We start from the raw sequence: 26,391 nt of genomic DNA, 5'->3' as shown, positions 1-26,391 counted from the left end.
CTCAGTGCATCTCAGCCGGCACCATGCGAAGACAACTTGCTATCAGAGGCACTTTCCCACAATGGCAGATTCCAATCTTCTTGCTGGCACCATTGGTGATTTGATAGTAGCGAATCCAGTCATTCATTTTCCTTGTAAATATAACCTTTTGGGCTATCGAGCTGTTGAGCAGGAAATGGACAAGTTGTATTCTTCTTCGTTGGTGATACTAGTGATGACGAGGTTGCATGGATGATGAAAAGAAGCAAAGAATGTAAGTTTGGACTCATGACGCATGCCCCATGTAGGTTGTGTGTGCTTATTACCATGTGTCAGCAAATGGGATTGAAACCTTAAACGATTAATTCGAATATGTAATACATAATGCGGAGCGAAATAGGATGGAATATCCGCCTTGGTAAGCCCTCCTTGCTCTTCCTTGCACTTCTTCCACTTATGGCACAAGTCCTCTCCGTTCTCACAAAGAAGCGATCGGCGGCAGCCCTCATTATCGCTCTCGTCTATGCATTGTTCAAAGTAAAGAGCCACTTTCAACGTCAAGCAGCTGCAACCAACAATGCACGCAAGGGCAGCAGCACAAGCAACCAGCAGCATCGCAAAGGCAAAGCTTCCAAGCAAAGAGTTGGCGTCAATTCCCACTTCTTCAAGCAAATGCGCGAGCTCCTTCCAATTTGTATACCTGGTACTTACAAAACACATGCATTGAGAGAGACTTGGGCAACGACAACTGATCAGCGTGTATACCATAGGTTTGTTCTCTAAGGAAGCAGGTTTGCTTGGAGCACTTGCAACTGTATTGATTGCTCGCACATGGCTTGATATTTGGTATGGATTGCATGGTTGTGATACGAGATACGATTATGATTAACCAAACCACGTACACGCGAATCATACATCATTAGGTTTTCTGGATTCAACGGGTAAGACGCTGTTGTGAGGAAGGAGGTATACGTATACGCATGCTTACATGTTCATCAATACTAGTGCCGTGGTGAAAGCAATTGTATCACGCAACCGGGAAGCGTTTATTGCTCGGGCAATTGTTGAGTTCGGCTTTATGATGGTAAGTGGGAGATGATGTGCAAGGATTGATATGGGATGTACTGATGCATTGTTGATTATACAAGTGGCCCATGAGTATCGTCAACAATTCGCTCAAATTGACCATCAGTGCATTGGCCTTATGTTTCCGTGAACGATTGACAAAGGTGAGCGAAGAATACAATGGTTGGCATGGCAACTATCAATTGGGCTTATCAATGTTTGTTTGTAGTTTGCACACAACCAATATCTTGATGGTATCACCTTCTACAAGATTTCCAACATCGATAACCGCCTTCAAAATGCGGATCAGCTCCTGACTCAAGACATTGACAAGTTCTCGGAGAACCTTTCACACTTGTATTCCGATATCGCCAAACCGATTGTTGATATTTTCTTGTTCGCATATAAGCTTGGAGAGGCCATGTAAGGAGCAAACTACGACATGTGGATGAGGCTAAAACTTACCTTTGCTTGCATTTAGTGGTTCAGAAGCTCCATTCTTTATGATTGGCTACTTTGTTCTCTCGGGTGTGGTGTTGAGAGCTTTCTCTCCTCCATTTGGTCGATGTACGTTATCATCATTCCTTGGAAATCCTTTCTATACTCAATGTTTTATTGTATTACAGACACGGCGATTGAGCAAAAGTTGGAAGGCGACTTTAGATTCACCCATGTGAGTTTGGATAACAAGGCATAGGATGGACAAGTGACTCATTCATGCTTTTTCTATGATAGTCTCGTATCATCACCCATTCCGAGGAGATTGCATTCTACCGAGGTGGTGAACGTGAGAAGGAAGTGGTCAACAATACATTCCAAAAGGTAATGTGAATCTTGTCTCGAGATAATCTATATACTAATTATAGTTGGGTGGGCTAGATTGTCAATCACGTGCGTAAGGTGTATACGCTACGCTTCTTGAATGGTATCTTCGACTCTGTTCTTGTCAAATATTGTGCCACCATGACTGCATACTAGTAAGTGGATGGGATATGAGGATCTCAAAGACCAGATGTGCTCATCATACTATAGCTTATTAGCACGTCCTGTTTTTGATCAGCGATATGGTAAGTATTACGAGCTCAAATGGTTGATGAAAGGCATGCTCAATGGTTTATTTATCAGCTACTTCTCATATGGGCGCTTTAACCGATGATCCTGTGAAGCTTATGGAAGACTATTCTCGAAATTGTAAGCTGATGTTTTATCGACGAGGGAATTACCACATGCTAACGCTAAGATACTATGTAGCAAGCTACCTTATCAACCTCTCTCAGGCTGTTGGAAGGCTGATTTTGACGGGTCGTGATTTGACTCGTTTTGCAGGCTACACGGTAAATGAATCATTGCCAATGGCTTCAGCTTTGTACTCATTAATACGGGTTCTAGTCTCGAGTTGCCGATTTGTTTGATGTCTTGCGAGATGTTCGAAAGGGCAAATACAACCGCACTATGGTCTCTACTGATGAAGAATCGACGCAGAATATGAGTGAGTAACGACTATGGAGAACGTTGCAGTGCGATGCTCATCAATGCTGATATCGTTTATAGCTGTTTCAACTGATGACATGAAGGGCAAAGTGATTGTCAGGGATGGTGTTATTGTGTTCGACCATGTACCTATCGTAACACCCAACAACGATGTCTTGGTAAGTACTGGAAAGGGAAGACATACTAGAAAGGATTGATAACTGATTCATTTCATCCTCTTGTAGCTCAAAGACCTTTCCTTCAAGGTGAAGACGGGAATGAATTGTTTGATTTCAGGCCCCAATGGATGTGGCAAGAGTTCTTTGTTCCGTATTCTTGGTGATTTATGGCCATTGTTTGGTGAGTACGAATTACTTTTTATTTTCTTTGTATGGGTGCTAATGAGCGAGCTTTAGGTGGTACGGTGACAAAGCCTGAAGCTTCCAAGCTCTTCTATGTACCCCAAAAACCATACCTCGCTCTTGGAACATTCCGTGATCAAGTTATCTACCCCGATACCGCTGAGGAAGCCTTGGCACGCGGATTTGATGATCACTCGCTGATGGAGCTGCTGGATACAGTGCATCTTGGATATCTCGTGGAACGTGAAGGTGGTTGGGATTCTGTGCAGGATTGGGCTGACGTGTAAGTATATCGTACCAGAAAAATAGGCATATGATCATGCGTTAAGTGGACTTTGTCTCTTAGACTTTCTGGTGGTGAGAAGCAACGTGTTGCCATGGCTCGTCTATTCTATCACAAACCCCAATTTGTAAGTGGATGGGGGACACACAGTAGAAAAGGGAGTTGTTATTTAACATTGATTATCTTCTATAATAGGCTATTTTGGATGAATGCACCAGCGCTGTCAGTGTGGATATTGAAGCCATCATGTATGAGCATGCACGAAAGGTCGGCATTACGCTGTTCACTGTTTCACACAGGTAATTTTGAAAAGGATATGGAGCGTATCATCCTACAATACATACTCACAAAGCACCATTACAGAACATCCCTGGTACGCCACCACGAGTTTTTGCTTCGATTTGATGGTGAAGGTCATTACGAATTTAGAGAGTAAGTACATAAAGAATGTGTATACTTAGATGTGGTGTTTACTCAATGCCATTTCTTGTAGGCTTGACCCTGAGGATATCAACACACCCTTTGGTTTTGGTCATGGAAAGTCCAAGCCTCAAGCCAAGCTGCATGCATAAGATTACCCATATCGCACATACTCTAGATTGCTTTCATTTATATCACTTTTACCATTCTTTTTGTTCTCGTTTTCGTATTTATCCATCTCGCTATAAAAACTGGTTACACGAGAATGTTTCATGTGCAAAAATGAGGCTGAACTGGTCGTATCGCTTAAACGTATTCCGGATTGAATAAGATCCTCTTTTCCTTTTGTGCCTGATAAAATGGGAAAGCCAAGAAAGGGTTCTTCAACCACATCTAGACAAGGTGATAGTGAAGACATGGTAACCTCTTTTAATCAAATCTTGCATAAAGCGGCTTGCTGACGCGCTATTTCCCCTCCTCTCACTCTCTCTTTTCCCTTCAGCCTTTGCCCAACCTTGCCTCCCAGCTCAATTTCATTGACCAGCTCTTGCAATGGAACCTACACGATCTCGATCACTTTATAGCCGTTCTGAAGCAAAGGTCCGTTTATTGTTGTTGAATGGGTCATTTAGCGTACTAACTCATGACTAGGATTGCAGCAGAGGAAGTGTATGTCCAGGCACTGAATGCCATTGAGTGTCTACCACCAACACCGCCATGTACGATGCTACCGAATTTCGACAAGGAGACTTCCTATGCAAAGGCGTTAGCACAATACGAGTCATCAATCAAACGAACGGTTTCTGGACGACGTGAACTAGTAACAACTATGCAGCATCAGCTTGAAGTGCTACACATACTCAAGGTAATAACCGGGGACATGACGATCAAATAAGGAAAAGCGTGGCGTATCAGTGTGGCTGACCGTGTGCCACACACACACAATGGCATTCAAACATGTAGGATCATCAGCAAAAACGTCATTTGAAAATCAACACGACGCTTGGTGAGAAGAACAGCAATTATCTCTGTTATCGCATCCACGACCTCGCTGAAGTAAGTAAAGGTATCATAATGTGCTTATTTCGCACTAACACACGTTGTATTATATATATGCAACTTTAGAGTCAGAAGGTTTACAAGAACAAGTGTGCTGAGCTTGAGCAAGAAGACTCGCGCGAAGTTGAAGGAACACAAGGATCGAACGAGGTGCGGGATATAGAAGCTACTAAGCAGCTGCATCGGCGTAGTCGCGCGGGATTGCATGCCATTCGGGCCCATTTGGCCAAAGCCCACGTGCTGGAGCACAATCACCGAATTGCCAAATTGAAGCACCAAGTAGTAGACGCAGGCAGGTAGTGAAGACAATGAAATTACCACATTCGTTGGTAGCGTTTTTTTTATACTCATCCTTTGATATAGATCGTGAATACAGGAAAAGCGTTTTATTCTTGGAAGGCCTACGCAAAAAACAACTCAAGACGTCCCATTTGGCAACCAAAGTAAGTAGAAGACCTATATGCATGCCACCTCATTGTGCAACTTGATGATTAACAATGGTCATAATAGCATGTAGAGATATTATTCATGGACAAATCAGAAATTGCAAAATCAGTGTTACGCAACATCCTGGTTGTTGAGCAAGCTGTTCAGGGACGAGAAATGTCGGTTAGTGAGATGAATTTGTGATGTGTCATCTCGAGGCTTTCATATTCATTATCATCATCATTGTGCTTTTAGATGACTCAATCCATGACACAGACATCCGAATCGATGAATGGGATGGACGACTTGGCACTGTTTACAAAGGGATATGGCATGCTTCAATTTGATGTACCTGATGCGGTGGTATATGAACATTACATCCATGGACAATTGAAAGGTGGATATGAAATTTTTGGGGGTTGGACATAATCGAGTATGCTTACGCCATTGTATCACATGTAGATGTCCAGTTTGGCACTTCATTGAAGGTATATGCCGATGTGCACAAACGGAACGTGCCGCTTTTGGTGGAACAATGTATTCAAGCCGTGGAAAGAATGGGTGGATTACAGAAAGAAGGCATCTATCGCATCTCGGGCCGTCAAACTGCCGTCAACACTCTTAAGCTTGAATTTGAAAAGGATGAGCAAAAAGTGGACATTGATCAATACGACATCTTCACAATCGCTTCAGTGCTCAAAGTGTACTTGCGAGAGCTCGAGGAACCATTGCTTGCCATGTCACCAAAGCAACAAGCAGAGTACACAGGTAAAATTAAAGCTGCAGCGGATACTTCACAAGAAAGGCTTACTCTTGTTGTCGATCAGGCACGGATGATGACGCATACCGATTGCAAATTCTCGAAGTACAATTAGCACAACTCTCCGAGCCACACCTGCTTACGTTGCAGATACTGATAGAACATTTGGCAAGGTATTACACCATAATCACGGTTGCCATGGATACCTGATCTCATCATCATTTCATGTTCTTCATTAATAGAATTGCTGCTAATGCCAAGGTGAACAAAATGACTACCTCCAACTTGGCCATGATCTTTACCCCTGCCATTCTTCACGATGAACAAGCCCCTGATAAGGTGTTACTGGATTTGATATCACATCAAGAAGCTCTTTTTGCCAAGATAACGAGAAAGAACAAAGAGGACCAATTGGGACGCTCGTCATTGGATGACCAGGGGTCACTCGCATCATCACTAGAATACAAGGCGCATGCAACAACGCCACATCCCTGATAGCGTGGATTGTATTTTTATCGCCTCTACCTTGACCCCCTTTCGATTCTTTTAATTTTACCAATTATCCCGTGTGCTTGCGTATAAACTCACTCTCGCGCGAACAAAGACTTGCTGTATGTGGTACAAGCGGTTGCCTACTTTCCATTTTCGGCATGTGCATGTTAATCCAAACGATACACAGTCCGTGCTGCATATGTTTGTTTGTTTGTATTGGATATTTGGGAGGGAATTATTGTTTTGAATGATGCGCAATGATATAATGGTGTTCGTATGATGATAAAAGGGATTGCTTTGGGAGGGTTAAAACAATACAGGTGACAATGCACACGCAAGCAGGTGGTACAGAATGCATCAATTAAGCTCATGAATGAATGTTTGGTGCGGAAATCCTTTAGTTTTGGAAGCTGAAGCGTAATCAATGCCGATCACTGCATCCATCCTTCACGAGCTGATCGCTTGTCAATTGCTTTGGCGTTCAGCATCTGCAGTGTAACACCACCCATCTTCAGCCTTTTCTCTCCTTTTAAATAGACCCCAATTTTCTTTCAAGTCTTTGCTTTTCCCTTCACCGAGTTTCTGGCACGCAACAACAACAATATCAACCACGCTTCATTTACGCATGTCGAAAACGACCTATCTCGCACCACCATCAATCTACTCGCACGATTACGAGGGCTGGCTCTTGATATCAAAGCTGAGAAGACAACTTGTTTGGCGACCTGCCCCACAACGATACTACTGCATCCTTGACGGCCAACGTTTATCCTATTACACTCGCAAGGTATGTTATCTCATATCTTTACTTTTCACTATCGACATTGTGAATTAACGCAAACATTTATAGAATGATCGAAAACCTAAAGGAGTGCTTGATCTTACCCGATATCGACTTATTACAGCATCACCTTCATGCCGAGGTCTCCTTATCAACCGAGCACCATCGCAAAAGTCATTTCAATTGATCGCACAAGACAAGGATTTGCCTGATTTGATGCTGGTTGCTGATTCACGACAAGCAAAAGAAGAATGGACGACATACATGGATTATCAACGTGGCAACAACAATGTTCTTGATAAATGGCTAGAGCGATACGACTTGAGCAATGAGCAGCTGCCATCACCACCTTCGCCATCCATTTCTTCTATATCATCCACCTCCACATCCACATCATCGGTTGTCAAATCACCGATTGACTGCTGGCAACCAACAACACCAACCTCTCCAACAACTACAATGGACATGTCAGGCTTGATCCACTCGTTCATCTCAAGGCGCAAATCATCCCCTGCTTTAAATAGTGGACGTCGACGACCATCCCTTACACCTTCAGCATCACCGTTGCATTCCATCATGGATAGTCCTCACGATTATTAGACTCAAGGTGCTATCATATTCCTGGCTCCCCTTTTATTACCAATCGCCTTGATGGTTGATCCATTCGGCTTACATACCAATCCACTGATCCCCCCCATACATCATCCACTTTTTGTTTTTACATATAACTGTATCATACGTTGTTGCTTTGATTTCCTCATACATGCTCCCCAAAAGATAATTTGATAATATACAAGCGAGGTTGAATGTCATCCTTGCCTCTTTATGTAAACCAATGAATGACCGCAAATGCTGATGACTATACATGGATACAACCTTAAGCTAAATACGAAGTAGAGTGTCGCTCCAATGGTGCTGGTTAATATGGTAACAAGCATCAACCGGTGATCGAGACGTAGGCATCTTTAAAGAGACTCCCATACATGAATGTTGATTGCTATGGTGATGAAGCATTTAAAACAGCAACCACTTGTTGCCGCATAATTCCCCTATGCACTTTTGTGCACCTCCTCATGATGAATGACCATGTTTTACTTGCCAAGAACAAAGATAACGGTGGTATTGGTCACATGATGGGTTTGAAGCAGCTGGGCTGAGGACGGGGAGAAGATATACCGACACCAGCTGGGCTGTGTGTGACATCGCGGTATTACGTGTCTTGAAATTACCTCTTCAGTCGAATGACTCAAAAGACGAGCATCGTCACCTTGCCTTGTTCGGAAAGACAAACTATTTGATTCCATAGCCTTTGGAAAATATAAAAGTATGGGATAACGTTTATTTGATCCTCCATCTGTTTCAGCTATCCATGACATCCGAATTGCTATCTTCCCTACCTTCATCATTAGCACCCTACCTAACAACTGATCGCTTGCCAAAGGTGCTGGTGGCAACCACCTTGACATATGCCGTAACCAAGTACATCATCTACAACCTTTACTTGCATCCCACAGCAAGGATACCAGGTCCATCAGTGGATTGGATACCATTTCTCGGAAATATGCGTGAGATTATCCGAGAAGAGGTGAGAAAAAGAACAATCATCGGAACTAAATTGCACCGCGTACTCACACGTCATGGCTTCTTAGAGTGGAGTGCCACACAAGAAATGGTTGAAAAAGTATGGAGGCATTGTCGTCTATCATATGCTATGGAACAAGCCACGCGTAATGGTCTCGGACCCGAATCTTTTGAAGGAGGTATTGACGCACCATGTTTATGACTATACAAAAACACCTGAAGGCAGCAAGTTCTTAACCCTCCTCCTTGGTAACGGCTTGCTTGTGGCTGAAGTATGTATATAAAGATGATGATCAAGGAATACGATTTCAACATATAGCATGTAAAATAGGGTGATGTACATCGACAGCAACGTAAACAACTCAACCCAGCCTTTTCTTTGCAATCGATTCGTGAGCTGGTCCCCGTAATGTTTGTTCCACCTGTGCAGCTAATGGATCGGTGGAAGCAGGAATATGCCGAACGCAAGGATAGCAACGGCTTGATGGAGACGAACATCTCAGAGTGGATGTCACACGTGACCTTGGATATTATTGGGTTGGCGGGCTTTGGACAAGAATTCCTAGCTGTCAAACATGAAGGCAGCACGGACCATGTTAACAAATTGAGCTGGGCGTATCGACATCTCTTTGATCCCACAGGATCTAACCTTGAGCGATTCTTACGATTCCTTATCCCAGGATACCGGTATCTACCCACACGACGCAACCTTGATTTTCGTAAAGCTTTGGGCATGTTGCATGAAGAGAGCCTTGCAGTTGTTCAACGTGGTATTGAGCGAGCCAAAACCACGAGTCGCCAAGACAACCTTCTTGCACTCATGATCAACCTCGTCGATGAATCAGGAAATGGCATGAGCGTTGAGGAGCTTCGTAACCAATGCCTCACGTTTTTGGCAGCTGGGTAAGTTGAAGACATTGACACGCTACTATAAAATGATCGACTCATGATGATGGTTGCCATAGACATGAAACTACAGCAGTGTCGTTGTCATGGACCCTTTGGCTTTTGGCTCAAAATCAAGACATTCAAGATGCATTGCGTGAAGAGGTTACACCCATGTTTGCTAATCTCGATTTTACGCATCGCATGTTCCAAGATGATCCATTTGATACAACCGGCCACAGCTTGCCCTCTTTTGAAGCTATCAACAACCTTCACTTGCTAAACAACGTATGCAAGGAGTCATCCCGCTTGATCCCTGTTGTACCAGTCACCAGCCGTGTTGCGACCAAGGATGTTACACTTGGTGGCCACTTTATTCCCAAAAACACAGCCATCTTTTTGCCACTTATCGTCAACCATCATTCTAAGGAATTATGGGGAGAAGATGCTGAAGAATTCCGACCAAGTCGTTGGGATGAATCAGAAGCTTCACGTGCTGGTCCTTATGACTTTTTACCATTCTTAGCTGGAGGAAGACAATGCATTGGAAATCGCTTTGCTATGATTGAGCTCAAGATCATTTTGGGTTTGCTGATCACCAACTTTCAATTCTTTGAAAAGCCTGGATTCACTCCAAGGAAACGCCAAGAACTCACAATGCGCCCTTCACCCAATATGACACTCCTTATCAAACCCGTGGTTTCATCATCGTAGAAGAAGCATAGCTCAATTGATACCATAATCCTTTATAAAACATGTTGTAGCTATTCTTTGATGTATTGACTCGTCTTTTGATCCATTGGATGTGATGGTGGTTTGACATTCAACGATTGTAGGAAGCGAATAAGCCCATGTTCAAAGCGTCGCAGCTAAATACAACAAAAGAGATGTTAGTGTGAGAACTCTGCACGCCTTGGTCAACTTACAATCAATGCAGCTTTGTTGTCACCAGTCTCGGTTACAATCTTCCGTGTCCAAATAGTAAAGTTGCCATTCAAGTTCCCAAATACCACATCGGTCAATATCCTGTCGCCAACGAATGCAATCTTGTCCGCTGGAATGGGGTGTAAATGACTTGCAAGAGCTGCACCACCCGATGGCTTCTTTTCCTCATGTCTCAAAACAGGCACACCTAATGCACAAATGAATACCGGTTTCATGCTCCCTTGTTTTGACTTACCTAGTGCATCTTGTAACTTCGTCGCTTGTAGAGAGAGATGAAACAAACATAATCAGCTTATGATGTAAGGTATTCTCCCAACACTGTAAATACTTATCCGCATGATCCTTATCATCAGGGGTGCCTGCCGAGTTGGAGACGATCACGATCTTGTCACGTCCAAACGTTTCCTTGCATACGGCCCATGCTTTCTATATCGACGCGTTGATCGACAATCCACGACAATAGACCACGTTACTTACTTCAAAAGGAGGATGGATATGTGGAACGTAGGGAGCCGTTAAGCAGTTATCCTTGTCAAAGCCCATCGCTTGGATACCACCTTGACGCTTGAGCTGCTCAAAGTGTATGTTGCGTATGTCTATGTTCACTCATTAGCCACCATGTGCAAGCATACAGTTTCTCTAAACGTACCATTCACAATAAGGTGAGGAACTGCTAGACTTGGATTCCACAGTAAACGAAATGCATTGACAATGCCGGACACATTTAGACTTTGAACCATTGGAAGAGCAAGGTTGATCGATCGTCAAGATTGTTTGGTGCGGAACAAGAGCCGTAGGAGATACAACCATCATGCTGATCGCGAGAAAGAGATACGGTTGCCAACGAGATACGTTGACCATGATACCACCACCATTTGACAATCCTGCTAATGTTTTGCCATCAAACGACAATCGAAACACCCCTTGACGACAACAACGTGGATGACGATGGGGGCCATGAAATAGTGTATCCCACCACAGGCACAACAAGGTATGCATAAACATACCAAAATAGCAATGCATACGCTTCAATTGCTTATGCATCTCGTTTTTAGCAGAACAACCAAGTCCAGGATGCATAGTGCTGATCATGTAACACGAACCTTGATCGAAAGTGTGGACAATGCATGAATGTAGCTATGCAACAACACAACAACTCAGAGATTAATCCACGATGATGAGCTAAGAGAGATTGAGAAGGTTTGGATACTTCGATGCAGATTACCAGCATCTTCCTTCGTACAAAAAGGAGGCAACAACAAACACAGCAACAACGATTGGACATGATGATCGTGGTGGTGGCGTCGTGCGTCTCCTCGAGATGGATCTGCATATGTAGGCATAGCTGAAAATAGATCAATTTTACCTATTTGAAGAACAAGGGGTTGTTTATATGCAAATCGTGCCAAGACATTTGAGGAATCTTCCAAACAGGCAAGGAGGAGGGGGTTTAGTTGTATTGAAGGAGCTACGTGCATTTTCCAAAAATCGTCATTTTGTCAAATAGCACAAGATGCATAATGTATTTTTTACCATATGTACATATACAAAAAGATGACAAGTTGTATGTATAGAATGAGTGGAAGGGTGGGATGAAGGTTATTATAATGATGTTTAAGCGTGGCCAACAGCAGCTGAGAGTGAGACAGAGTGGTAGTGGGGGTTGTACTCGAATTCTTGTGCGGGCGATTGTTCAGCAATAGCATTGAGGAACGTGTCCAGTTGAATGGATGCTGCTTGAATCGTCAAAGGAGATGATGAGGATGCTGCAGCTGCAGCAGCTGAGATACGACCATGATGTCTTAAGAGCTGTGCGGACGCCAGCGTTCGCACAGGGTATCGCTCTGCTAATGTAGCATCTCGATCAAGTGCCAGGTAAATGGATGCGCCTAAACCATCTACGGACATCATATCAAGGTTTCCTCCCCAATGACTTGCCAACACTTTGGCTGCTCGCCATCCGCTTAATGCTTCCCACTCGGCTAAACCAGCTTGGCCGTTATCGGAAGATGATGATAATGCTGATGCATTCTTTTTGCTATCATGGTAGCGAGTAATTTCACCAAGCAAAGATGAGCATGTTGGAATACCAATAGGATCACGAGGAATATCAATTCCCATATCGTTCGGTAGCAATGGTGATGTGCTGTTGAGTCGGAAACCAACCGATGTTGGACCACCAAATACATGCAGCTCCATAGGCGGAGGAGAGAATTGCTTCCATTTACGCTGAATCCAGCTATCACCATGTGCATGCGCTAACTCTGCTCTTAGTGCAACAAGTGACGACTCATATAAAATCCGATGGAGAACATTAGGGATGTATGTAAACTCTTGGTCGCTCATGCTGCTAGTAGTAGTCTTTACAGCAATGCTGGGAACAGGTACTTGACCGCCAAGAGCTTCGGAAAATGCAAGTTGGGCATCCTTGGCAGCCTGTTTGGCAATTTCAATTGGGCTAATTGCTTGAGTTTCATTGCCATTTTGCTGTGCGTAAGATAAATGTTGATCTACATACAAATCAATTAGGGAGAATGGCCACAAGAAAGGGGGTTAAAAGTTGAATTAGCTTACCAAGCAACATGTGGATGCCAAAACCAATTGTGTTGATATTATCCAGCAGTGCCAATGAAGCAGCTGTGGGTGAGGTAGTAAATGCGTATCGTAGTCGTATCAAATTAGCTGCCTGACGTTGATGCAAACGACGAGCAACATTGTGAAAACCACGAGGTGATGTTGATTGAAGAGATGGATGCAGCAAAGTGCAAATATCGTGAAGATAGTCGTGAGCAACATGGCGTACAATAGGTGTTTTTAGTGCTTCTGGAGAAAGTGTCGAGAGCAATCGTAGGATGTGAGTGTATCTGACAGGTAATTCGGAGCACAAAAAGGATGGTGCAGTGGCAGCAGGCATCTCGTTTTGATTATTCTTGTTGCTATTATAAAGGTGTGACAACTATAAGCTGGTTGTGAGTAAATTGTATTTGGCAAGGTTGTCAATACGCATTTCACATACCGAGACACGTGTTTCCTGCGAGGCCCAAAAACCAGCGACGATGCGACGGGGTAGCACGTTGAGCACTTGCGATTGGAGCATTACAATTAAAAGTGGTCTAGAAGTATTATGTAAAGGAAGACGATGAAGAGGGGGAAGAAAGCGATAATGAGCAGTCTTTTATAGATGAGTGGTGGGCATGCAGTATCCATAATGATATCGCCGAATTGATTCTCTGTATTCTATAGAGAATCCCCTTGCATTGCTTTACTTCCCTCCCCCCAACCTCCTCCTCATCCTCTCCCTTTTCACGCTACGCACATGCGTATGTTGATTTTCTCTGTCATCCTCTTCGTCTGTTAACCCCGCCTTCCATTTTAGTACTCAAGCATTGAACATGTTCGCTCGTCCATTTTTCTCTCCCCTTCTCTTTCCTTAATAACAATCATTTACTGTACAACAATGGTGCATCCTTCATCATGCCTTTGGTCCGACATTTACGCACACTACATGCATTACAGCCTAAAAATCATTTAAACAAAAGCCAAGATTGGGGTATGTATACCAATTGGCAATTATCAACTATGGTGAAAATGGATGGCTAAGCAGCGCAAACAATGCATTTACATGCAAAGTACTGCTATCTACATACACACGCCCTTAATTGTAACATCCAACTGGGGCCATGTTCTCATGATCTCTTTGTCAATATGATAATGAACCATTATTAGTGAGCACCAGGCAGCATTGTTTGCCACTTACATGTATGTATATCGTATCCAATGTACGCTGTGCATTGGTTATCCTATTGAGGAATCGACGTTAAGGTTGCGTGGTAAAATAAAAAAGATGGAAGGAATAGGGCTAATGCCAAGCCAGGGGAAAAGGGACTATGCAATACAGGATCCTGGAGTCAACCAATATGCTGGCTAGCTGTAATTAGTTGGAATGCATCGTCAAAGGACGCGCATTTGTTGTATAGTTATACCTGTCAACGGTGGTCTAAAATTAAACTCATTGCATGTGTAAGCTGCAGCAAGCTTCCAACAGGAAAGATCTATGGTTATGCATAGGCTATTGTTGACGTGGTGGTGGGGTGTATCAAAAGTTGAAGGATACGAGGAGGAGGAGGAGGGATCATGTCAAGAATTGAGTTGGTTACTACCGAACGAAAAATTAGAAACAATGTAGTAGCGGAAGGACAAGGACATGACACAAGTTACAGAGAGAGGAGGCGACAAACGAATTTAAACTTTTTGAGAGCGAGAGTATCGGACAATGCGAAGCTGGTTGATCCACCGCAGCATAGGTTACTACAACATGCAATTGCTGATACAGCTTAGCTTCAAGTGCTATACGTGCAAAATGAAGCAACACCCGATTCGCGATGGGATAATTAGGAAAGCAGGTTGATACAAGGCAAAGATAAGCATCTTTCTTCGTTATGATGCAGACCTATCATGGTACAAGCGGCACACACAGTAATTTTTCTCTTCTGTTTCCTGTGTCCAATTACATCATGTACATCATCAGGGTTGAAACATCGGGGTTATGCGCTTGTCGAAAATTTGATGTTTTATTTGACAACCTCTCTCTCTCAGGGCATCACACACGCGTGCACAAACAACATCCTGACACACATTAATCTAACCCTTCTCGCTATTGAACATCCGTTTTCCTATTTCTTTGCTTTTTTTTTCTCTCCTTTGTGAGATTTTCAATTTCTCTTTCTTTCCTTGATCAACACCATGTCCTTACCGATCCGGGTTCCTACAAACACACATCCTTCTCGACTTCCTCCCAACTATGGTACAGTAGAAGGCGGCGGCGGTGGTGGTGGTGATGCTTCATCCTTTCGGAGTGCTGTGGAGTCGTTTACTGGATCATATTCTCGGGCGTCCATGTTGTATGTTGCCGAGAACTTGACGGTGTCGAGTCATCATGGTAGTATCCATGGTGATCTATTGGAGCGAAATGATACTCAGCATGATGATGTTGATTCCACACACAAGCTTCTTGTTGGTCGCACGTACTCTTTTCCTTCTCTTTCTCGTCACACAACAGTTGCCTCAGCGCTCGTTGACATTACTCAGGACGTATCAGCTCGCTCGACATTTCTCCAATCGGTGTTCAATGCAGTCAATGTGCTAATCGGCATTGGTATTCTGGCACTTCCACTTGCGTTTCGATGCGGTGGATGGCTCGGTGGTCTATTTACATTCTTATTCTGTGCATTGGGAACCAACTACACTGCCAAGATCATTGCACGGTGCTTGGATGCATCCCCTGGGGCATCGACCTATGGCGATATGGGAGCAGCAGCATTCCATGAAGGTGGACGAGCCTTTGTGAGTAGTGTCTTTATCGTTGAGTTGATGACCATCGGCATTGCAATGGTTGTGTTACTTGGTGATGGAATCCAATCATTTTGGCCTGAAATTGATCTCCTGACGGTGCGTCTATTATCATTCGCCATCCTTACACCCACCATGTTCTTGCCTATGCGCCAACTCGCTATCACAAGTCTCATTGGTATCGTTGCATGTGTTGCTCTCTTGTTGACGGTGGCTGTGGATGGATTTACGAAATACAATCGGCCTGGAAGTTTATGGGAACCCATGGTACAAAAGACGAAACAACATGTGTCAAAGAAATGTGTAACATTAACACTGTTCCTCCCCCCCCTGTAGCCAACGGAAGTGGTTCCTTCGGATCTATGGAATGTGCCACTTGCTTTTGGTCTCGTGATGGCTGGGTTCAGTGGACACGCTGTTTTTCCATCGATTCTAAGGGACATGGAAGATCCAAAGCAATACGATCGTATGGTGGATATTGCGTATGTGGTTACAGCAGCGGCATATGTGCTAATGGCTATTATGGGTTATTTGATGTTTGGACAAGAGACTATGCAGGAGGTGAGTGCATAATGACGACATAGACAACAAATGGCTCATACACAACCTTGATACAGATCACGCAAAACCTCGCTGCAACTCCCGGTTATTATCCCATCGTGACCAACATTGGTATTGGGCTTATGATCCTCACCCCATTAGCAAAGTACGGTCTGATGCTGAATCCAGTGAATCTAACATGGGAGCTATGGTTACTCAATAAGCCAGTGGTCGACGCTTGGTGCAAGTTTCACACTTGGAGAAAACACGTGATCACTGCAACAGCACGTATCCTTACTAGTGCAATCATTGTCTACATTGCCACGGTCTTCCCAGGCTTTGATCGCGTTGTGGTATGTTTATATTCTCCTTTCTTTATACAAGGCCACTAACATTACGATTATAGTCGTTGCTAGGCGCTCTATTCAGCTTTGGTATCTCGGCAATCTTTCCATTACTTTGCTACCGCAGGCTTTTTGCAGGCACCATCCCATTTTGGCAATCAGTACTCAACAACATCATTCTTTTGATATCCACCGTTATGGCCATTCTCGGCACCGTTTGGAGCTTCATTCCAAATAACTTGTAAAGTCGTAGCAATCATAGCCCATATTTTGCTTATACCAGCTCATTCTATCATCCACTTTGATCTTGTATCTTCAACGCATTTCCTCCCATTCGTCACTGCTTCAGTTCTCTTTTTAATTACACTTTGACTGTGTTGAAAAACAAAAGCCTTTTGTACACGAAAATGAGGAATATAAGAATTACTATATAGAATCCACAAAGCATAGCCGCTAGCGCTACTATAGGAAAAAAGGGAGAGAGAGAGAGAGAGAGAGACAAAGAAAGAGAGAGACAAAGAAGTATAATGGATACAAGAGCGAGGCGATATGCGTGCGTGCGAGTGTTTGTTTGTTGTGGCAATCGAAACAATGGGAACGGGGGCGACAATAGAAAGGGAGGAGGTTGAACAGGATATGTATAATAAGGCGGTGTCAAAAAGAAACATGGAGTATGTCGTAGATATGTGAGTGTGTGAGTGTGAGTGTGTGTGCGTTGTGTTCAATGTACGTATGTGTTGTAGCCGCTCTCTAGATTTCCCCTTGTTGTTCTTCTTCAGGGCGATATTCTTTGGCAAGCTTTGCATCCTCTTCCTCTTTCGTTTTGACGGCGCGAACGTAATCGTGATTGACTGGTGATTTGTTGTCATTCTTGGCCGTGGTGGATGCGTTGCCATCACCAGAAATGTGTATGCTCTCAAATTGCGATGAGAAACCTTCTGTCCACTCCTGATTCGAATCGCTGCTAGTAAAATCACCAAAAGGATCATCATCATCATCACCATCTTCTTGAGTGTTTACTGGAGCTGTGGTAGTATTCTTGGTTGTCGCAGCGCTTTTGTCATGTTGTTCATCCTCTTCATCCACCTCTTCATTATCACGAATATGGCTCTGTGTTCGATGAAGCATGCTTGTTTGGGGTAATCCTGCAAATCCTCGAGACCAGTCAGCTGGAACACGACCCGATTCCTTTTTCCAAATGAATAAAAATCAGTCAAAGCGCACACCTAAGCATTATACTACATCATCACTCACCTCATCATCATCACTGCCGTATTCCTCATCATCATCAAGGTCGTCATGCGCACCTCCCATATGACCCTCATTCGCACCCATACCAAAAGCAGTGCCATAAGAGTATTCACGATCAAAATCATCACGTCCCCTATGAAACACAACGTCAATAAACCAACAGCCCTCTGCTTGCTAATTGTAATTACTTACGTGATCCAATTCTCGGTCTCTTCATCTTCATCGTCGTCGAGATCACCATCTTGTTGACTCAAGTAACGTGAATACTACCAGACAAATTAGCTTGCGTATGTCACAATTTCGTCACACATGTTACACACCTGTCTTGCTGTAACACCATCCATGGGTTCCTCATCTTCTTCGTCAGTGGCTGCACCATCCAATCCATCATTAGGGCGGGGACCAGCGAGAGGTAAACGATCACGTTCCTTGGTTTCCTTGAGCTCATTGTTGCAATATGCGTTCCAACTCTCCAAATCGATGTCATCTTTGACCTGGCTCAACACAGCTTCAGGATAGCCTTCAAATAGCTTGATGATTTCATCGGCAATGAATGTCAAATGACCCATGTATCCCAAACGCATTCCTTTCGGCTTAGCACTATATACGGATATCCGATAAGCTCAACACATTATCCGCATAATTCATATTGCCTTTTTACGTACCATTCTTCATCATTTGCCTTTTGAGCTTGCACCATGCGATCAGTCAATTTGCCATCTTTGAACACCGAAATTGCCAAATTACGATTGTAACCCTTATCCATGCGGCCATTGAAGATCTGGTGCAACATGTCATAAATCACATAGTGCAAAAAGTTGTTCCATGGGAAGACAAAGAATAGATCCTATATCAACATTGTTAATAATGCAGATCAAACGCAGGCATATATTAGCACTTACGACACATGTTGGCATGACACGGTTTTCCACAAATTGCATTTTGAGGTAATCACCAATCGTTGTCCCATCTGCATCTTTGGTCGTATCAGATTCTTGCTTATCCTCAGGTTTGACAGCATCGGATTCCTTGGGCGATTCTTCCTCCTTCTCATCCTTCTCATCCTCGTCTTCTTCAGCTTCACCCTCTTCATCATTAAGGTTGGACATGTTGGAGCAATGCAAAAGTTCGGCAAAGAGCTCACAGATCTTGAGACGTTCGAATCCAAGGGGCATCTGCTCACCCAATGTTGTACGCATAGGTGCATTCTATTGCATGATGAAAAAGGGTTATTAGCATATACCTTCATTTAGCCATAGTAACACTTACCACAGACCGAGGCTTGATTAGCAGCTGGTTAAAATCACCCACACGTTCGGCTAGGACTTTGAGCATATCAGCAAGGGATACTGAGACTTGTCTAATGGCTGCGTTTGCACCATATCCATAGGCACCATTCAACATAGGATCATTATCCATGTCGCTGTAATATCAAATCAGTAAGCTGCTTGCATAAACATCCGTTTTCCCATCCTAAAATACACACCTGTTGTTGTGGCGGATCAAGTCGATAACAATGGTGACACCGTTGATCAACGTGGAAGTAGAATTGGGCGCCTTTGAATCAAGCATGAAGTCGGCTAACTTACGAATCACCCGTTCACTAATATAGCTTATGGTTAGATGGTATATCCAATCCTTGCTCACTTTTCATATACCTCTTCAAGTCAATGATAAGGTCGTTCAAACCGATACTTGGTGATTCCATTAAGCTCGTTTGAGACATTCGAATGATTTCACAAATGCATTGCTGGGCTACTGAATGTTCCTATTAAGAAAGCGGTTAACATTTGTAGCAATAAAAGATGATGATCAAGAAGGTTACCTCACTATCCAAGTAAGGATCTAATCTATCCACCAGATTATCGAGTAATCCATGGTCACTCAACCACTGCGTCATTGAGATGTTTTAGTGCCTTTTTGTTCCTTTGTGTTGCTCACATCACACACACATGATTTACCTGTACGATTCCTTTTCCTTCTGACAATTCTTCCACACGCACCAACGTCAACAAAAGATCCATAATGGCTGATGTTTGCAAATGGCCGAGAATCTGTTCCAGGTGCTCAGGCTTGGATTTGATGAAATCAAGGACCTAAAAGGAGATGCATTGTATGTGAATAATGAAAATATCCCGAACAAGACCTCCCTCCACCATGATCATCATGATACTCACTTCACCGGTCCGTTTGGTCAAAAACACGCTAATGGTCTTACAAAAATACTGTGCTTGAAGGGAATCGAGACAAGCTTCTTCATCATTGTCGTCTTGTTCTTTTGAGTCATCTGCCGCGCGTCTTCGAGGAGGAGCAGGACGATTTAAAAAGGTCCAAAAAGATTCGAGCATCCCCTTGTTCTCCAATACAACGGCATCCACGATCTGAGGAATCTCGCACGCCATAATTTCACATGCAAGGAAAGGATATCTATGGTCATGGTCATCCAAACCGTATCTCGAAACAGTCGATAAATGGGATGCTCACTTGAACCGTCGGCTTTCATCAAGATCCGTTGCCGTGATATAAGTCAATAACTTGTTCAAGTTCTCTGTCTTCGATAAGCTAAAGAAAGAAAGGAAAATAAAAGTCAAGGATTGTTATGCAATGGACGCTGCTGCATCTAGCACAGAATGAGATTGAAGCGATGCTGTTAAAGTGAGCCATGGGGGTGAACCATGAAGGAATAAAAAGGATACAAGTCGATGAGTTTTTGGTTGTGCGACTTTGCTTCTTGCAAGAGATCTTCCTCTTCCAGAATATCTTCGAGCTCAATGTCTTCACGATCGAGTAGAGTGTCGATGGCTGAGGGATTATGGAAACCGAAACGCCAAAACATGATGGGGTGTTTGAGAAAGAGTGAGAGACCACCAAAAGGCGCGATAGTTTGGTTATACGTACAATACCACAACCGGTCGTTTCCACTCCGCTATAGCTCTCTGACTATTTACTACACCATTGCGCCATTTACAAGTAACGAATGCTTCAAGTTTATGTTCATTCTTAGTATTTCATGATGATGATACAAAGCACCATTGATATCATTGTTGACGGAGCTATTCATTGTTCATGATCCTTTGTTCACCTTTTCCCCTTTATTTTATTACCTCTGCTAGTGTCTTTATAATGACGTTGCAGTCTTTTGTAATTGTTCTCTAAAGAAACAACCAATAACACCAGCTAGTCTTCTTCAACTTGTATTAAAAAGGCATCAATACGTTCCCTGTTGTGAATCTTTAACGATGTTGGTATCCTTTTCATGGTTTCCCCGAGGACCATGATGATAAACACCTACATTTGAAACCATATATAGAATGCGGTAAAGAAAACAAGATGGCAAGTAACATGATGTTACAAGGGTGCAAGCAAGAAATAGATGCCGGCTTTGAGAAGGTTACACGAAATATCGATGGCCGCATTGCATGTGTGATACTAGAGGGTACATGTAAACAGTACACTTTGCAATTTTATTCATTGGACGCCATGTATTAGGTGCATACGTAAAGTGCTTCGCTATCATCCAAATAACATCCGTAGCCAATATCGACATCATGGTATAGGGAAAAACAGCAGTAATGATTGCAAGCACACCTTCACTCGATTACCAGCTAATCAAATGACTCAATGCTATCATCGAATCTTGTCTTTCTTCATTGGATAGAATATGCGTTTTCGATTTGGTCATAAAACCGGGTTTGAATGAAGGGGCATGCTCAAATAGCAAGCTGCCAGATGTTCTTAATTCAAAAGCCATCATTGTAGTGGTAGAATCTTATGCCAAATGCATTTCAAGCGGTACAAGGAGAGATTTTAAACAATAGGAAGCAGAAAGAACTGCTTTATTTATGTACACAGCACGCAAAGACTGGCAGACGTGCTTAGATACGCATCAACTTGATTATTGTTTTGTATACTACTCTATCGTTGTCGCCCTCTTCTTGGCTTTCCCTCGAATAGGTGCATTACTATTGTACGTCGTATATTCTATAAGATAAAGTACCCACTACGGTTGTGTTGTCTTTTCATTCGTCGGCTTTGACTAGCCCTGCTGCTTTGGCACACGTCAAATGGAGCAAATGGCCATGTCGATGCTCTCGTACAACAATGCTATCGCCCAGGTATTGATGGCACTTGTGGCATTCAGATTGCGGATCCACATAGATCGGACCAATGTCCTTATAAAGATCGATTACTTGGCTATTGGCCTATCGCAAATCCAAAAGTTTATTAGTATATGATGACACAACCCACCTGTATCCCCTATCCTAATGTTACATACCATGACATTTTCACCACGACTTAAGCTAACAACGATTTGGCTGTTGCGATGATCATGCAGCGAGCGACGAAGGGATCGAATGAGAAAATCTTGCAGCATTTGAATTGGCCAGTCATCCGGTATTAAGTCTAGCACCTATGGTTGGATTGATTAGCACCCTTGTTATTGGTAAAAAGAATGGAAAGCATACCTCGAGAATATCCAAGTAGTAGCCTTGAGTAGTAAGGAGATGCATAGTACGGACCAACATGAGTTGACTACATAAAGACTCTTGTGTCAGCACATTAGGTTGCACAACAATGAAAAAAGGTTACCTGTCTTTGATGCTTAGGTATGTTTGGAGTAGCATCGAAAATAGTGCCCTTCGTTCATCGTTTTCCTCTGGTAATTCCGGCAAAGGTATAGCATCTTCCTCCTGTTGCTTTTTCTTGACCACTTGTTTTTTGCTCAACGAAGATGTTCTTGCTGGTGTAACCGATTCCTGCATAATAATTGCAGGTACAGTCCCTGTGCTTTGTCCCTTGGTTACACAATACGTCTCAGCACCGACGAAATCACCAAGATCGTGAATCAATATCCGTAATGCATCTTCATGCCTTTTCATCTACATAAATCAGCAAACGTTAGTTACTATTATCCTCCACGTCACTCTATCGAATACTTACCCTCCCATAAACGATTACTTTTTCGATATCCAAAGGCCCAGCCTTTTCAATAGCCTCCAACAAAGCTCCAGGATCATACAATTCTGATCGTTGCAGCAAACGAATAAGCAACAGCCGTCTGCGAACCAAACTCGATTGCTGATGTGCGCCCAAGTATCCAACAAAGGTCATTTCATTCTCGCTGACATTGGATGGATTCACTGTTTGCTTGTATTCCTCAACCAGCTCATGCAATGTATCTTTGGATACGGCTTCCAACTCCAGAATGACGGATCGCACGTACGTGAGCGCTAATCGTGTATGGTGTTTGGGTTCTTTGCTCTTGCGTGTGGTGACAAGGTAATCCAAATAAGAACGCACTGCTTCATCTCCAAATTGCTCAAGCTTCTCCAAGATTTCAGAGGAATCCATCTCCTTGGCACGTGGTGATCGTACAAAAATCTCAACACCATCGACAGGATTTTGCTCCGTAACCCACCAAGCATATTGCATTAACGCATGCATAGGCAAATGCTCGGGGCTGATATCACGTAAAAGCAGTCGTTTGATTTGCTCCAAACCATTGGTAAAGCGGGTATCTGGCAACTCGCCCATGTAAATCTTGGTCAGCGTCTCAAGCACCTTCTCATACATATGCTTTGATTGATACAAGATGGATAGGGCGTAATATTTCTATACCATACATGTTATTATCCCATTCTCCAATTCCATGCATGCTTGTAAAGTACCTTGGATCGAATCAGCGTATTGACACAATCCTCTAGTGAGCAATCATTGGGTCGTTCGAGTAGCCGGTGTATCGAATCATCTTGGTCGTTTGTCACAAAGAGCTTGAGAAGTGCTGTATCAATTGCCTAATTAATCCTCAATGAATACCTCAATCTTATGCACGCTTATGAATCAATTTACCTTGCACACTGTATCTCCTTTACCAATCAACATCCGGCGCTTCCCCCTCTCAATCGTTAGATACTTTTCAAGCGCCTCGCGAGCATTGCGTAACAAAACACGTCGTAGTTCCATTGTTGGGCTCGACCTCTGATGATCCTCTTCCAAATGTGGTGAATAATTCCTTTCCATCGTCTTGGCGACTGTGATTTTTTTCAATAAGCACAACTTGCATACAATAACATGTGAAGATCAACTCACCCATATCTTCAATCCTTCCAGTACGTTCCAATAGACCATACACGCCATCAAATAAAAGGACGTAAGGTGACTCGTTGACACGACTTGATGCTGCCAAATCACTGAAAAGATGGATCACCATGCGAGGATCAATGTTTCCTTTGGATAGAAGGGTGAAGGCGTCTTCAAAAACTGTTTCTTGGAGCAAAAGTAGGCCTGCCTTCTGATAGATGTAATCAAGCTCGGATTGCTAGAAGCAGTACACATCCATTAGATTAACCCATTATTGCTTTGTTCCTATTACTTACCATACGCTCCACGTAAACGTTGTTTTCGGTTGACATGGTATTCCTTGCTTGATCCGCCATATCCAATGCCTCTTCCAATCTTCGATCATCCAACAAATTGTCCACTTGCACCACGAGGGGGGTCACGATTTGTGCTGCCACACTGTCACGACCATGAATCAAAATCCTTGCAGGTACGGTAGAGAATTTTGACACTTGGCGTTTCAAATCACTCTCGAGCTCCTCATCATTGATGTGCGCATAGGGTCGTCTTCGTAACCTTTCTGCCATTGATTCCATCCACACCTTGATACCATGACCAAATGACATGCCACGTGCTTCGAATGATTGTGGAAAAGTGATTACTTGCAGTCGACGCTGATCAAGAATGTTGTGTATCTCGATTGTGCCGTTACGTAACAGTGCTGCGATGTAAGGGAACTCGACGCATAAGGCTTTTGGATAGCTAGCCCATTGAAGTGTACCACGAATAGGAGATCCATGCGAGTCGGTAAAAATGCCTATTGTCGTTTGTGCACATAGCTCTGGTCAAGGATAAATACTTTTCACATGCATACACATTCCCTCTGAATCATAATAAAAAGGATATCATTTGATGGAGATGATATACTCCCACTGACAACCAGGAACTCATCGGGCCGAATGACAGTGAGCACAGGTTTTGGTACGGTTTGTGAACCAGCGCCAAGCATTGTAGGTGAAGAGATGGTGACTTGAGGCGTCGGGATCAAAGGTGTCGGATTCGGCATAAGCAAATTGATCAGCTTGTAATGATTATAGTCTGCAAGGCAAAGGTTTCTTCCATGACGTGCCAAAGTGATAGCTCCATCTGGTAGTGGCATTTCCTGTATGTAAAAGAAGTGAGTCCCTGCATGAGCCTTATGCTTATTCAAGTAATACCTTTTTGATTTGTACAAGTTCGCCGACCTTGTATATCTGCAGGACGCGTCGCTTCACGACACATAACTCAATGGTACCATCCTCTCCAATACGACCTTCTTCAGCGACATTATGGGCAAAGCATGACACTCCTTTGATATGTGGTATCGAGGATACGGGAATGGGAGCAAATGCAGGTAACCAGTAAAAGCTCAAGGTAGAATCTATACACAATACAAGCAAATCAGCATATCCCATCACATGCATAGCCATCAACCCAACACATGATCGTTACCACAAAGCACAACGGCCTTTGATACTTGGGGTATAACAAGAATTCGCTCGATAGATTTGCGACCAAAGCCAAGATTGATCTTGTTCTCAAGTCGAGAAGCATATGGAACCTGTTGAATATCATGCCGATCCCCATCAGTTATCACCAATGTATCCATCACCAAGACATACACACACCTCGCCGGGTTTGGATTGTTCTTCGAGTATAAAGTGCAATACACAACCATCCGATGTGCCGAGATAGAGATTGGTGTCTGATAATAAGCATCCCAGGGTAAGTAAAGCGTATCATGCTGTACAAGAAGTGTCGTCTTACCCCAAGCTTCTACCGCGTCAATGGTGAAAGATGTCGAGGCAGCGTTGCTTGCTGAAGGCAATAGAGTGTTGAATCGTGATGGTGGACTTGGTGGCAAGGATGGGTTGACATCAGGAGGAGAGCCAACGGGTGAAGGTGCAGTAGGACGTCGTGTAAAGAAGGAAGTGGGTTGTTGTTGTTGTTGTTGCTGTTGTATTGAAGCATGCTGCTGATCGACTACACCATTAGCTGACGGCAGAATGGTCTGCGAGGTGTATGGCGTAAAGGGCATTTCTTGCTTCTCTCTTCTTCTTCAAACCAATGCCTCGAATCACGATATGCTGCAGAAAAGAAGGTGCAAGTCTCCACACGCACGCACAGCACACACACCACCAAGCACATGGCCTTGCATTAAGCTTCCGACATAAAAGCTGCTGCTGCTGCTACTCATCACCCCGCACCGGCATTTCACTGCAACGCCTCCTTTCATATTTTACTTTACTGTGTACAAATACTCTTCTCAGCAGACCTTTCCTTTGATGTAACGTGCTCTC

General features: G+C 43.4%; 9 protein-coding genes across 9 annotated transcripts; 5 read left to right on the top strand and 4 right to left on the bottom strand.

Annotated features, from left to right (window-relative positions):
- Positions 1 to 435: 435 nt before the first annotated feature.
- On the top strand, positions 436 to 3,731 carry O0I10_008538 (uncharacterized protein; the record flags this gene model as incomplete). Its single annotated transcript, XM_058488541.1, has 21 exons — positions 436 to 682; positions 750 to 825; positions 903 to 920; positions 985 to 1,063; positions 1,128 to 1,208; positions 1,274 to 1,467; positions 1,526 to 1,611; positions 1,671 to 1,717; positions 1,780 to 1,866; positions 1,924 to 2,021; positions 2,077 to 2,111; positions 2,170 to 2,235; positions 2,296 to 2,378; positions 2,434 to 2,533; positions 2,596 to 2,693; positions 2,760 to 2,874; positions 2,931 to 3,159; positions 3,223 to 3,286; positions 3,355 to 3,458; positions 3,523 to 3,591; positions 3,653 to 3,731. The coding sequence occupies 21 exons, from the start codon at positions 436 to 438 to the stop codon at positions 3,729 to 3,731; spliced, it is 2,055 nt and encodes a 684-aa protein (XP_058340787.1).
- A 207-nt stretch (positions 3,732 to 3,938) lies between these two features.
- O0I10_008537 (uncharacterized protein) lies at positions 3,939 to 6,319 on the top strand (the record flags this gene model as incomplete). The annotated part of the gene is made up of 11 exons (XM_058488540.1): positions 3,939 to 3,998; positions 4,082 to 4,179; positions 4,231 to 4,444; positions 4,543 to 4,635; positions 4,705 to 4,930; positions 5,002 to 5,081; positions 5,149 to 5,247; positions 5,320 to 5,461; positions 5,527 to 5,832; positions 5,892 to 5,997; positions 6,067 to 6,319. 11 exons carry the CDS (start codon positions 3,939 to 3,941, stop codon positions 6,317 to 6,319), a joined length of 1,677 nt encoding a protein of 558 aa, XP_058340786.1.
- A 622-nt stretch (positions 6,320 to 6,941) lies between these two features.
- O0I10_008536 (uncharacterized protein) lies at positions 6,942 to 7,697 on the top strand (the record flags this gene model as incomplete). Its single annotated transcript, XM_058488539.1, has 2 exons — positions 6,942 to 7,103; positions 7,167 to 7,697. 2 exons carry the CDS (start codon positions 6,942 to 6,944, stop codon positions 7,695 to 7,697), a joined length of 693 nt encoding a protein of 230 aa, XP_058340785.1.
- Positions 7,698 to 8,466: 769 nt separating this feature from the next.
- Positions 8,467 to 10,277, top strand: O0I10_008535 (uncharacterized protein; the record flags this gene model as incomplete). Its single annotated transcript, XM_058488538.1, has 4 exons — positions 8,467 to 8,682; positions 8,747 to 8,950; positions 9,010 to 9,581; positions 9,644 to 10,277. 4 exons carry the CDS (start codon positions 8,467 to 8,469, stop codon positions 10,275 to 10,277), a joined length of 1,626 nt encoding a protein of 541 aa, XP_058340784.1.
- Positions 10,278 to 10,327: 50 nt separating this feature from the next.
- On the bottom strand, positions 10,328 to 11,248 carry O0I10_008534 (HAD phosphatase, family IIIA; the record flags this gene model as incomplete). The annotated part of the gene is made up of 6 exons (XM_058488537.1): positions 10,328 to 10,432; positions 10,490 to 10,695; positions 10,744 to 10,767; positions 10,826 to 10,934; positions 10,986 to 11,104; positions 11,158 to 11,248. The coding sequence occupies 6 exons, from the start codon at positions 11,246 to 11,248 to the stop codon at positions 10,328 to 10,330; spliced, it is 654 nt and encodes a 217-aa protein (XP_058340783.1).
- Positions 11,249 to 12,122: 874 nt separating this feature from the next.
- On the bottom strand, positions 12,123 to 13,605 carry O0I10_008533 (uncharacterized protein; the record flags this gene model as incomplete). The annotated part of the gene is made up of 3 exons (XM_058488536.1): positions 12,123 to 13,018; positions 13,083 to 13,464; positions 13,525 to 13,605. The coding sequence occupies 3 exons, from the start codon at positions 13,603 to 13,605 to the stop codon at positions 12,123 to 12,125; spliced, it is 1,359 nt and encodes a 452-aa protein (XP_058340782.1).
- Positions 13,606 to 15,251: 1,646 nt separating this feature from the next.
- Positions 15,252 to 16,986, top strand: O0I10_008532 (uncharacterized protein; the record flags this gene model as incomplete). Its single annotated transcript, XM_058488535.1, has 4 exons — positions 15,252 to 16,124; positions 16,194 to 16,418; positions 16,475 to 16,750; positions 16,804 to 16,986. The coding sequence occupies 4 exons, from the start codon at positions 15,252 to 15,254 to the stop codon at positions 16,984 to 16,986; spliced, it is 1,557 nt and encodes a 518-aa protein (XP_058340781.1).
- A 505-nt stretch (positions 16,987 to 17,491) lies between these two features.
- O0I10_008531 (uncharacterized protein) lies at positions 17,492 to 20,828 on the bottom strand (the record flags this gene model as incomplete). Its single annotated transcript, XM_058488534.1, has 14 exons — positions 17,492 to 17,929; positions 17,996 to 18,125; positions 18,185 to 18,258; positions 18,313 to 18,592; positions 18,658 to 18,839; positions 18,895 to 19,200; positions 19,262 to 19,415; positions 19,479 to 19,595; positions 19,651 to 19,760; positions 19,818 to 19,883; positions 19,954 to 20,088; positions 20,170 to 20,419; positions 20,477 to 20,554; positions 20,689 to 20,828. 14 exons carry the CDS (start codon positions 20,826 to 20,828, stop codon positions 17,492 to 17,494), a joined length of 2,460 nt encoding a protein of 819 aa, XP_058340780.1.
- Positions 20,829 to 22,011: 1,183 nt separating this feature from the next.
- Positions 22,012 to 26,129, bottom strand: O0I10_008530 (uncharacterized protein; the record flags this gene model as incomplete). The annotated part of the gene is made up of 14 exons (XM_058488533.1): positions 22,012 to 22,194; positions 22,269 to 22,403; positions 22,459 to 22,525; positions 22,583 to 22,872; positions 22,934 to 23,605; positions 23,662 to 23,787; positions 23,843 to 24,024; positions 24,083 to 24,311; positions 24,370 to 24,869; positions 24,980 to 25,214; positions 25,270 to 25,472; positions 25,544 to 25,652; positions 25,720 to 25,796; positions 25,859 to 26,129. 14 exons carry the CDS (start codon positions 26,127 to 26,129, stop codon positions 22,012 to 22,014), a joined length of 3,279 nt encoding a protein of 1,092 aa, XP_058340779.1.
- Between the last annotated feature and the right edge of the window lie 262 nt (positions 26,130 to 26,391).

Source organism: Lichtheimia ornata (genome assembly GCF_029851405.1).
Source record: "Lichtheimia ornata isolate CBS 291.66 chromosome Unknown scaffold00045, whole genome shotgun sequence".
NCBI lineage: Eukaryota > Fungi > Mucoromycota > Mucoromycetes > Mucorales > Lichtheimiaceae > Lichtheimia > Lichtheimia ornata.
Note: the sequence above shows the minus strand (reverse complement) of the source record. Positions and strands in the feature narration are given on the sequence as shown.